The sequence below is a fragment of the Danio rerio genome, chromosome 20 (genome assembly GCF_052040795.2).
Source record: "Danio rerio strain M-AB ecotype USA chromosome 20, GRCz13ab, whole genome shotgun sequence".
Lineage (NCBI taxonomy): Eukaryota > Metazoa > Chordata > Actinopteri > Cypriniformes > Danionidae > Danio > Danio rerio.
The window spans coordinates 41788434-41800681 of record NC_141040.1 but is presented as its reverse complement, the minus strand read 5'-3'; the positions used below and the strand labels follow the sequence as shown (position 1 = coordinate 41800681).

Below are 12248 nucleotides of genomic sequence, written 5' to 3'. Positions count from 1 at the left end.
GTAGTTTACAGAAAATTCAAAAATGAAATTTTAATCAAACACAAAATTGGAAACTTTATTCATAATATACATTATTTAAGTTCTAAAAACATGGAATGTTCATACTGACATATTGTAATTTTCTGAAAATAAATGAAGCATTTTTATTTCTAGCTATTATTAAATATTTGTTTTTTTTATGCATGCTTAGTTATTTATTCAGCATTAAATGAACACTTTTCAGTACATACACATTTTAGGGCCTTTTTAAAAATATCATAAAATTATTGATTTCATATCCAAGATTCCTCTTCTTTTACTTTCAACAGCATTCTCATCTTTCACTTCTTTCTGAAGGTGACCTACTTATAAGTAAGCATGGAGTATTTCCCCCCATTGTGTGGTATGAAGCAGGTAATCCCTACTGTATGTCATCTGTCATCCAACACTCCTGCATATGGAGGATTTGGCTGGTGATGAGGGGTCTAGAGGGGGTAGGCCGCACGATGAGTGCCCTGCTGGGAATGGAACACCTCCGACACTGGCCTGTTGGCTCATCTTCCCAGGTCATTAATCCAACATTCTGTCATTAGCGGACCCACGCTGTTCCCCAGCAGCTGTCCTTCACACTTGATCGCAGTACATTGAAGTGCTTATTAAACAGAGCACAGGGCTGGACGGTGGGCTTCTGTTGACACAAACGAGCGCTGGGTGACCACTGGGCCTCCCCGGAATCATGAAGGGTGCTCGCCATTCATTAGCGGTGCTCTCTCCAGCTTAAGATGCAAACAAGTGGCGCTTTAAGATGTTTGTTTTTGGGTCAGGAGACTAACAACAGCACACATGGGGATTAGGAAGCGCTTGCTTCATTTAAGCAAACAATAATTGGGCAAGTGTAATTGGGCAGTTAGCAGAAGTGAGGTCATGCGAGATCACGTCTTTGACCCTTTGCTAAGCCAGGGTCAAGACCTTTTTGTTAACTGTCATTCTGTGAGAAAAGATTTGTAGAATGTGCCATAGAAAAGATCATCGGATTTACAAGAATACGTAAAGCACTGTAAAATCTTTTTTTTGACATTCATTTTTAATGTTCTTTATACACACTACTGGTCAAAAGTTTGGGGTCAGTTGGGTTTTTAAATGTTTTAAAATAAGCCTCTCCTGCTCACCAAGGCTTAATTTATTTCATTAAAAATACAGTACAAATTGAAAAATTGTAAAATGTTGCACTATATAAGTAGTTTTTAATTTAATTTAATCATTTATTCCAGTGATTGTAAAGATACATTTTCAGCTTCATTACTCCAGTCTTCAGATTTGCATGATCTTTCAGAAATCACTCTAATATTAATTATTATTGTTATTATTATTTATATGATTATTATTAAATGGCAATAGTAAAAAAAAAATGACTGAAATAATAATTTCATTATAAACTACATACAATAATAAATAAATATTAATAAGTAATAAATAAATATTTAATAAATATGTATTTAACAATGTAATTTCTTTCTATATTTAATAAATACTGCAATGATAAACAGTATTTCTTTTTAAATTATTATAAAATTACAACAAAAAAAACTGACCCCAAACTTTTGACCAGTATATATATATATATATATATATATATATATATATATATATATATATATATATATATATATATATATATATATATACATATATGTAATGATTTCCCTCCAAGAATAAAAAGTGAATAAAATGAATAAAAAAGAATAAAAAATGTTGTGAACAACAGTTGTGAGATAACTCCTTAAAAATATTATTATTATTGTTATTATTATTATTTAACGCTTTCAAAAGATAATCACGTTTAATCAGAACAAAATAAAAGCCTGTATTTACATACATATTTTTAATTATTATTTATATTTTAAATATTTTTATTTAGGCAACGCAGTGGCACAGTAGGTAGTGCTGTCGCCTCACAACAAGGTCACTGGTTAGAGCCTCGGCTGGGTCAGTTGGCGTATCTGTGTGGAGTTTGCATGTTCTCCCTGTGTTCGCGTGGGTTTCCTCCAGGTACTCTGGTTTCCCCCACAGTCCAAAGACATCAGTACTGGTGAAATGGGTAGGCTAAATTGTCCGTAGTGTATGAGTGTGAATGAGTGTGTGTGGATGTTTCCCAGAGATGGGTTGTGGTTGGAAGGGCATTTGCTGAATAAGTTGGCGGTTCATTCCGCTGTGGCGACCCCGGATTAATAAAGGGACTAAGCCGAAAAGAAAATGAATGAATAAATAATTTTATTTATATATAGACAATATTCATTAGTACACATACATCATGTATATACAAACTTTTATTTTGGTGGCGATTAATCACAATTAATCATTTGACAGCACTATTATTGTAATATTTATATATATTAAAGGATTATTACAAGATTTATTATATATAAAAGAATTAAATTATATTACCACATTTCTACTGACATTATCTTTTACTGAATTTTCTCAAAATTCGGCAATACAATATATATATATATATATTTATAAACTAAAAGGAACGTTCGGTCATCAATTACACTCCACTCCCGCAAACTATTCTACATAAAAAAGGTATTTTGAAGAATGTTGATGTAGCCTTTGGTTTAATGACTTGGTATTTTCTTTGTAATACTCCTGCTATGCAAGTCAGCAGCTGCATTAACTGTCTGGTTATCAACATTCTTAAAATATCTTCATTTGTGTTCAGTAGCAGAAATTCATATTGATTTGTAACAACTTGAATGTGATTGGTGGGAACTGCTCTTTTAATAATTTACTATTATTATTTTTTTATATTTATATCAGAGATGCCCAAAATTGGGCAGTGGGTCAAAGGCATTTTGTATACTTTGATTTGACCCGTCAGAAGGAAAATGATTGGGAAAGGTTTAAAGATTATGCCTTTAACTGAGCTCATTTCTATTTTAATGTAACCTTTTGTTTGTTTTATTGTTGAGCTAAATAAAAAGCAAACAGAAATTTAATGTTTCAACTAAATGTTGTAAGTTAATCAAATTTTTAAAAAATGTTCATATTGTCACTTAAAGAATAGGGGACAAAGCAGAAGACATCAGCGTGCAAATTAAGGCATGAATATTGGCATTGAATTCCATTGAAAAATTTATTGAAAAAAAATCCATTGAAAAGTTAATTAAAGGATTTTTTTAAAAATGGTTTTATTGTAATAAATTTGTTAAATAATATACATTTACAAAAATTGAATGCATTAGTACGTACAAACTGTTAAAGTAGTTTTTATTTCTAAAAATTATAAAATTACCCATGGCAACTTTAATATAATACAGTTTGCTATATTTACTTTCGGCCCACATCTTTCAATCAAGCTTGGATTTGTGGACTCCGTAAGAAAAAGTTTGGGTACCCCTGATATATACACTAAAGGAATGTTCGGTCATCAATTGCCCTCCACTCGCTCCAAACTATTCTATATAAAAATGGCTTTTAATGTTTCCATTGGGTTAATGCAAGTCTGCAGCTGCATTAACTGTCTGGTTATCAACATTCCTAAAATATCTTCATGTGTCTTCAGTAGCAGAAATTCATACTGATTTGTAATAACTTGAATGTGATTAAATTATGAGTAAACATTAATTTTGGAACGAACTGTTCTTTTTAGTAGTAAACTGCTAATGAAAGTATAATGGAAACAATTGGTTAGAGGAATCAGAACTGGAATTACTAGATTCTTATTGATTCCTATCACTTTTATTACACCCTTTTTATTTTAGCATACAATATTAAATATGAGCCATCCTGCTTTCCTGACATTAGTAAAGGTGATTAAAAAAACACATTGGTTGGCCATTATAGGATATCTGTAATCTGTCAATGGATTTAATTACGTTAATTAAGCTTTATGAAGTGTGAGAGAGTAAAATACTTGAACATTTCTGGATGTGCATTACACACGTGGTTCTGATCATCTTCCTTTTGTGATGAAGGACAAGATTTAAATCAGAGTCCAAAGTAATAATCAATTTCCTCTTAGCCTTTGACTTGTTTGCATGCAGGATTGCCAACATTTCATATACTTCATTTCTCGCCTTAATGAATGATTTTGCTTTGACACATCTAGAATGACTTTTATAAAATGTTGTTCTTCATTTCTAAATAAGAAAACTCTGCTTTTGGATCACCCAATACACTAGCATGGGAATGTTTTTATTAAAACTGCCATCTTCACATAGTCTGATGATGAATAGCCTGCTAAATCTTTCCCTTGCTCCAATTTACTGCAGGGATTAATAGAAGCCAATGTTTAATTACGGCATGCGAGCAGAGACACATATTAAAGCTCTTTGTTCTCCTCTACATGAAAGGTGATTACAGGTGTGCTACAGCTCGATGTATCGCTGCTTTGGAAATACACTTCAGTCATCTTTACTAATACTCAAAAATGTTGGTTTTAAATGTCAATAAAATGAACTCATGTTTAAGATGTTCGAATAAATAGACTGTAAATAAAAGCTTTTTTGTAAAACACCATTTTTAAAGAACATTTTTTATTATTGACGTAGTTTGAAATCTTTCTTGAAATTTTATCAATTCATTTATGTAATATTTTACTGAACTGTGCCTCACATATGTCATATGTATGGGGTGACATAACAAAAATGAAAAAAAAAATAGCACTTATAATATAAAAATAGCATGATTTATCATAGATTTATCTTCATTGTTTGGACACTTTACATTTTACTTCACTTTACATATAGTGCTAATTATTTTATGTGAAATTATAATATTTTTTTTTTGTCTGACTTGTTGAACATCACATCAAAGGACAATAAAACTTAACAATTTTATAGAAGTTCTAAAAAAGTCAAGTATGTTGTAGTGAACCAGCTACTTATTAATAATAAATCAAAATTAGTTATAATTAATTAAAATATTTACACTGTAAAAAAATACATGATCAATTAGTCATGACAACATTAAACTATGTTAATCATGTTCTAATTTAATTTTATAAGTTACACAAGCTATTTTATGTCAGTTTAAGTTCAAATTACTCATAAGGTTCATTTGATTCAGCTTAAAAACGTAAGGCAACCAGGATTTTTTTTTACAGTGTAGATATACACTTTTACTTGACCTCTTTGGGTCACGTGTTATTCTGAAACAAAAACTTGCATTGTGGACAACATGGGCTTTATAGGGGCATGATCTTGAATGGGGTCCTTCAACTTATTTAAGTTTTTAGTGGAATTGCTGATTTAAAACTAGCATATACACTCAAAAAAAGTTTTTTTCCTGCTTGTTCTAAATACTTGTTTAAAATAAGCTAAAACAACTAAATTCTTGAGATTTTTGGGGACAACTTAATTGTTTTATGTTCAATCCAACTATTTGTTAATAGTTAATCAATTTGTGTTGAAACAACATGAATGAATTGTGTGGAGCCCTGTTTTTTTTTTCTATAGTGTAAAGTCACAGCAGAAGACATGGTTTCAGTGACAAAATGCATCAAGTTACTATTCTTTTAGAAATAATTGGATGAAAAAAAAAAGATTGCCATTTATTAAAACAGCCATTTAACCTGAGGTATTTATTAATGCTTTTTTTTTTTTTTTAGATTTGGCTCAAAATGTAAAATATGCAGTAACAGCAGTTTTTATATCACGAGATTCAAGGAGGACAACGGAATGTTTAACAATTTACTGCCGGTGTTGCCAAATTGGGGGGTTTCTCACCCAATTGGGCAGTTTTGAATTCGATTTTGCAGGTACTGTAAAAAATGGCATTAGCTCGTTGACAAAATTTGGGCAATTTTGAAACGTAAACTTTATATGCAACTTATTTAACGAAATATAATTATGTGCTCCTATTCCATTGAGTTAGTAGTGACCAGTGCATAGCGCAAACCACATGAGCCCAGGTGAATGAAAGTTGTATCAAAATCTGACTCCCTGGACAAATCTAACTCCCCTTCGTATGCACATGCATCACGCAGCACCTGCAGTTAAACACAGAGGATTATCATAACACCTTTATCAATCATTTTTTTCCCCAATTGACAGCAAGAACAAACATTCCTAATTATGTTCAAAAGAATTTAAAACACCAAATGGGATGAATTTATGCCCCATTTTGAAAGTAAAACATACTCTAGGTAGTGTAATCTCACACAGTGTGTGGGTGAGAAAGGGGCAGTGTTTCGATGTGATCCGATTATGTTGTGGTTCTGTGATTGCTGGTGTTGATTGCTGAATGGTTAAAAATGATGACAGCCAAAGCAACTAGATTAATTTAGATTTAAAATGAAATAAAATATTAACCTAACATTTTAAGCAGTTTTTTGTGCATTCAGGTGGGTTATGGACAGCTTATGGGCTGGAAAAAGTCCACCATATCTGGCAACACCGTTACCTGCATTTTACCTGATGACAATACTACTAAAAATAATTTTTTTAGTCACCTGTGACCTTAAAAATGCAAAATCATGTCAACAACCCATTTGTCAGATTTAATTTAGCTTATTTAATGTCAGCTCTTCATATCTTGCATCCTTCTTGTTTCCCCTGCTGTTATTTCATTGGTAAACAGATTTGTTTAAGACTTGTTGAGGTTCGTTTAAGGTTCTGACTAAGGAAACTCTTACTATATTTCACATCGCTAAGGCAGGGAGTTACAGACTTATGAATCAAAGCTAGCAAAGTGCTGACAAAAACCCATAGCATATTACTCACCTGACTCTGTCACACAATTGCATTTTCCACCAAAACAGTCCCTCCAGACAAGCTGGAAACAGAGGTTGGAATCAACAGCGTCACTGGATTGAGTTTTTCTGCCTCACAAATTAGCTTGATAATCGTCTCTAGCAAGACAAACATAAAATTATACTGTAATTCATATATGTGCAAGGGGTCATACGTTTAATTCATATACACAAAAACTGTGTTTTAAGGCCCTAAGAATGCAAACTTAAAACAGGTTTTAATGTGAAAGTTTCCAAAACAATACTATTATTTTGTAAAATTCACAAATGTGATTTTGTGAAAACACTAATGTCATGCACATGTGTATTACATATTCAGTCTATAAAGGTGTGTATTAGTTCTTAGTTTTGGGCACTCAAAACAACAATGGTGGACTTAAAGCCACCATTAAATAGTGCCCCAAAAAATAAATACATTTTAGGCTTGTCTAACTCAGCAGTTTACATTTCAATTGACTGAGAATACCATTCAAATAAAAATGGCAGGTTTCCAAAAGCCGTTAACAGTAAAATGCTAAGGGTGTGCAACATATATAATATTCCACAACTGTTGATAAAACAAAACTACTCTATTTGTCAAATTTGACTGTTTTAAATATAAAAAAAAATGAAAGCTTTACATCGTTCAGTAGCCCTTTAGAATGGAACTTTTCATTTTTTGCTAATAATTGTTATGCATAAGTTTAAATGTCCAACACTAATTGGCCCAAAGAAAATATAATTGATGCTTTTGTGTTGTGTATGACAAATTTTGACCTTGCCATCTTAATGTTGCAACATTAAGATGGCAACTTATCAGACCCGGCAGACTTCTGTTGTATCAAGTGACTTTTGAGTTACTGTTTTCTATCAGCTTGAACTACTCTGGCTATTTCCTCTGACCTCAGCTAGGCATTTTCATTCACAGAACTGCTGCTTACTGGATAGTTTTTATTTTTGTCATTCTCTGTAAAGCCGAAAGATGTTTGAGCATGACCATCTTGATCAGCTGATTCTGAAATACTGGCTTTTAATACACATTCATATAACTCTAAAGTTTAAAAAAGGATACATTTTACACTAAAAAAAAGTATTTTAAAGACCAGCATCACAATATCTACTTCATATAAATGTCACAGTGTTGATTGTTTGATTGCTTCACCTTCATTTTATTTATTTATTTATATTTTTTATGTTCAGTGAGATAATTCTAGCCTGTGTTGGGCTGAACAAGTGCACTGAAGTCAGGTTAAATGTGAGGTGGATATGTGATGTAATAATAATCACTGAGAGAGGATCTGTATCTGGATTTGCTAAATCGTTAATCTGAGGTAGTTAGTCTACCTTTGTTACTGTGTAATAGGGTATATGATCTAGTGTTTCTTCCCATACTGCTGCACTTCTGGTGAACGGATAATGTGCCTTTATCTGTTTTATAATTTTTTTATTTTACAGCATTAATGTTGTAATGTAATTAAAATATAATCATTTAAATAGACTTTGGGATTCATTTAGTTGCTCAAGCAAAAAATAAGATAAAAAGCCGTTTACACGCACAGGCTAGTGCAGAAGCTCCATTGAATATAGTGTGGTAAAATAAATGTTCATATTTTAAAGACATGGTGGGGGAAATTGTAATTTGATGCAGTGCTTCTTGTACAATCTGAGACCCACTTTATATAGGCATGTGCATCCCTTCCTATTTGCACATTTGAAATAACAAAACTAAGCTTGCAAAAGATGCTATAAGGGAAAGTTTTTGAGAAAGACTTTTTCTTACTTGCAATATCAGATCTCCTATCAGAAGGCCCTGTTTGTGGATGAAGCTACATGTGGCCTGGGGACTATAAAATGCCCCGGTCTGGCCTATGTCTTTTGCGTCTGGTCAGGGTATGCGTTACCAAGGGTAATTCGCTTGTTAAGTCGTGATGTATGGTATACTGTTTTCGGGTCCATGCCGCTAATCATCTGAAGTGAGAAAATATACGTTTATGGCCACTTTTTAGTCCCATCACATTAAAGTGATTTTTATGTAGAATCATAGGGTACACAACAATGTGTAGACTTGCTGCATCACAAATACCAACATTTATAAAAAATTAGCAATTTATAAAACAATTTATTACTTTTTGACCATCGGATCTAAGGCATGGACATATATATTGCAACTGTGATTTTCGAAAGTAATGCATTGCTTTGTAAACGTTTTTTAATACCATTTGATAAGTCTCCCCATACAGTTTGATAAAGCATTTGAATTCAGAAACCGCTTCGCATGACGTCACACTTAACTTGCACTTGCATGCTGCTGCCTCTAATGACAATGTGACATATTGCCTATAGTAAACATGCATTATAGTAAAAATGCAAAACCATTGCACCTGGCAAAGTTGGTGAACAAAATTGTCGAAATGTTACTGTCTGCGAATGACACAAGAGCTTTAGGATTTTATGTTAATGATCTTAACCGTGTTCCAAATATGAGCAAAGGTCTCAAAATTGAAATGATATGAGGTTGAACAATTAAAACCAGATTTTTGGGAAGGACTAACACTTACTGTATAAGTTGCTTCGATGTGATTGGCAGATTAGATATTTGTGTTAACATGCACCTAATAAAGTGATTTATTGGTGTTACTTATTTAAAGTAAAATCCTCATCCCCACTGAATAAAATCATTTTGGTCCCTGCCAATGTTTAAGACACGATTAACTCTTTACCTTGTACTCTAAGATTTTTAAAATTAATTTATTTGGTTAAATTGGGTTTCTGACACTACTCAGCAAATTTTAAATGTTGTTGTTTTATAAATAACCTACACCCAAAAAGTTAACTAGACAGTTATGACTTATGAGTGACCAAACATTGCAGAAAACCCCTTCATTCATTTTCCTTCGGCTTAGTCTCAGGGATCGCCACAGCGGAATGAACCGAAATTCATTCCAGCATATGGTTTACGCAGCAGATGCCCTTCCAGCCGCAACCCAGTACTCGCAAACAACCATACACTCTCACATTCATTCACACACTCATACACTACAACCAATTTAGTTTATCCAATACCGCATGTCTTTGGACTGTGAGGGAAACCGGAGCACCCGGAAGAAACCGATGTGAACATGGGGAGAACATGCATGCCAACTGATTCAACAGGGCTCAAATCAGCGACCTTCATGCTGTGAGGCGACAGTGCTAACCACTGAGCCACCATGCCACTTTGCAGAAAACTTAAGTAGCATAAGTTTTCTACTGCCCAGCATATGTTTCTGAGACATTGCAATGTACTGGCAGCTACTGATGCGCACAACTTTGAGTCTTTGCATTTGATTTGTGTTAAGCAGCTCTTCATCACAGGAATACGGAGGAAGGGAGGAAAAGGGCTGCCGCTCCTCCTTCTTTGAGCCGGAATCCCTTGATCAGCACACTGAGAGGCTTTACAGAAGCCCGTGCCGCCAAACGCAGTGTCACGGGGTATATGATGATTGCAGCCGCTTGCCGTATCTGCATGCGCACCGCTTCAAAGACTCGAGCTGTCTGCCTAGGCGCATTGATCCCAGTCTCTCTTAAAAAGAAGAAATAAAAACACTGACAATATTAGCAAAGAGATGAGCCCTTGACTTGACGTGTGTCGAAACATGCCCTGCTTTAAGAGCCCACCGAGCAGACTGCGGAGTCTTTTGAGTAAGACAGAGGAGGGGGGTGACTACACTTCACCACATGCTTTTTTAAATGCTGAATGACTGTGCAGTGGAAGAAACGGTGGCATTTTGTTTGCTTGAGCGGTATGATCAACCAGCTTGTCTGGGCCACTGTGTGACAGGAAGAATTGCAAATAGAGACGTTCTTACATTGACAGCCAAAAAAAAAAAAAAAGGAAACAATGCCTTAACAGAGATATGAAATGTGTGAGGAGATAAAATAAGACCTGTGCCTAGGATTTCACTATTATTCGAGTGTGTTACTTTGTTTGTAATCCATCTGGTCTTCTTCACAACCGACCCCATTAGCATGATTTGTTTTAAAACCAGACAGCTTTACACCAGCCTAGACTCGTATTTATGCCAGACTTTTGACTATGACAAAGTCTGGTCTTCATTGCGGCTAATCCTGGCCAAGAACTGCCCACTTACAGTAGATGGGAAGAAATTGTTCGACCAACTACGTTTTGCTTTTGTTTTGAAGTGATGTCAAACGAATGAGATTAGTATGACTTTTTTTGGAAAGAAAATGAATACTTTTATTGTAATAAATCAATCAAAAGTGGCAGTAATGACAATAAATTATCTAAAAAATGTTCTATATTTAAAAAAATAGAATACAGTTTTTCTGAATACATTTCACAAGATCGCTGTTTTTGATTTAATAAATAGACCATTGTAAGCAAAAGAAAATAATGCTTTCAAAATCTTCAATCTTTTTTCAATCATTTTTTCAAAGTTGTGTGTGTTTGTGTGTGTATATAATATGGATTTAATTTTATATCTTTATATTTTATATTTCTCAGTCAGTGGTCAGGCTATGAATATATTGTTAAAGGGGTAGATCAAAAATAAAAAGATCTCATCATTTACTCTCCCTCATGTGGTTTTAATGAGTTTCTTTACTCTCTTGAAAACAAAAGAAGACATGGTGCACTCACACTACGCTATCTAAATTGTGCCCAGATGCGTTTTCAGGTTCGTTTGACAAGTGTAAGTGCTCCGAATTCAGTTGGCAGCCCTGACCCAGTTGGAAGAGATGTGCCAAAGCATGGTTCTGTTGAGCTTTGGTGCGGTATGCTTGTAGTGTGAGTGCAAAGCGCGCCTGAGACTGAAGATGCGACGTCACTTTTAAGAGACTGTTTCATATAGATTTATTAATCATTCTTACTTTTTAATGTACACAAATTGTCATAGTTTATTAAAATGATACAAACACCTTGCTGCACGACAGCTGATGCCTTCACAAACCTCCAAATACCTGCAAGACGAGGACTTTTATGATAAAATGAATAAATAAGAAAATGCAGTGTAAGTGCAGACCATTAGGGGAGATGGGAGGGGGGACAAGCGCGCTTCAGCATTGTTCAAGCCAACCGTACCTAGTGTGAGTACGTCCATATTTTGAAGAATGCTGGCTGCTAGGACTCACTGACTTCCATAGTAAGATATACAATACTAGGTACCATCTACCAGCATTCTACACAAATAACTACTTTCAAAAGAAGAAAGAAACTGAAATAGGTTTTAAACAAGTGAAGTGCGATGAGTAAATGATGACATCATTTTCATTTTTGGAGTGAAGTTTTTATTTAATGTCGTAAGTTATACTAATTTTATGCTTCAGTTGAAACCATCATAGCAAAAGCACAAAGCCTGGTGGCTAAAACATCAGTATTTTAGCACTTGTCAAGCTTCAGAAAAAAATATATAGAGAGATTTTTTTGTGGTTGTGAGATAGATGGAAGATTAAACTGTCGTTTCGCGCAGCCCCCTGACTCTCTGATCTTGGTTTCCTCTTCAGAGAGGGGTTGCCACCTGCTCAGTGTGATGTCACT

The 12248-nt window shown here is 34.1% G+C and overlaps 2 protein-coding genes across 10 annotated transcripts in view; one reads left to right on the top strand and one right to left on the bottom strand.

Moving 5' to 3' along the window:
• aig1 (androgen induced 1) overlaps positions 1-12248 on the bottom strand; it is a 260128-nt gene that overhangs the window by 150174 nt on the left and 97706 nt on the right. Inside the window, exon 3 of one of the 2 annotated variants that reach the window (XM_087298557.1) lies at positions 6705-6756. The exons of the other annotated variant lie outside the window; for it this stretch is intronic. Coding sequence (XP_087154683.1) covers positions 6705-6727 — 23 coding nt within the window. The 5' untranslated portion in view covers positions 6728-6756. The remainder of the gene's footprint in view (positions 1-6704; positions 6757-12248) is intronic. 2 annotated transcript variants of the gene reach the window in all.
• hivep2a (HIVEP zinc finger 2a) overlaps positions 1-12248 on the top strand; it is a 116318-nt gene that overhangs the window by 24032 nt on the left and 80038 nt on the right. The window lies entirely within an intron of this gene.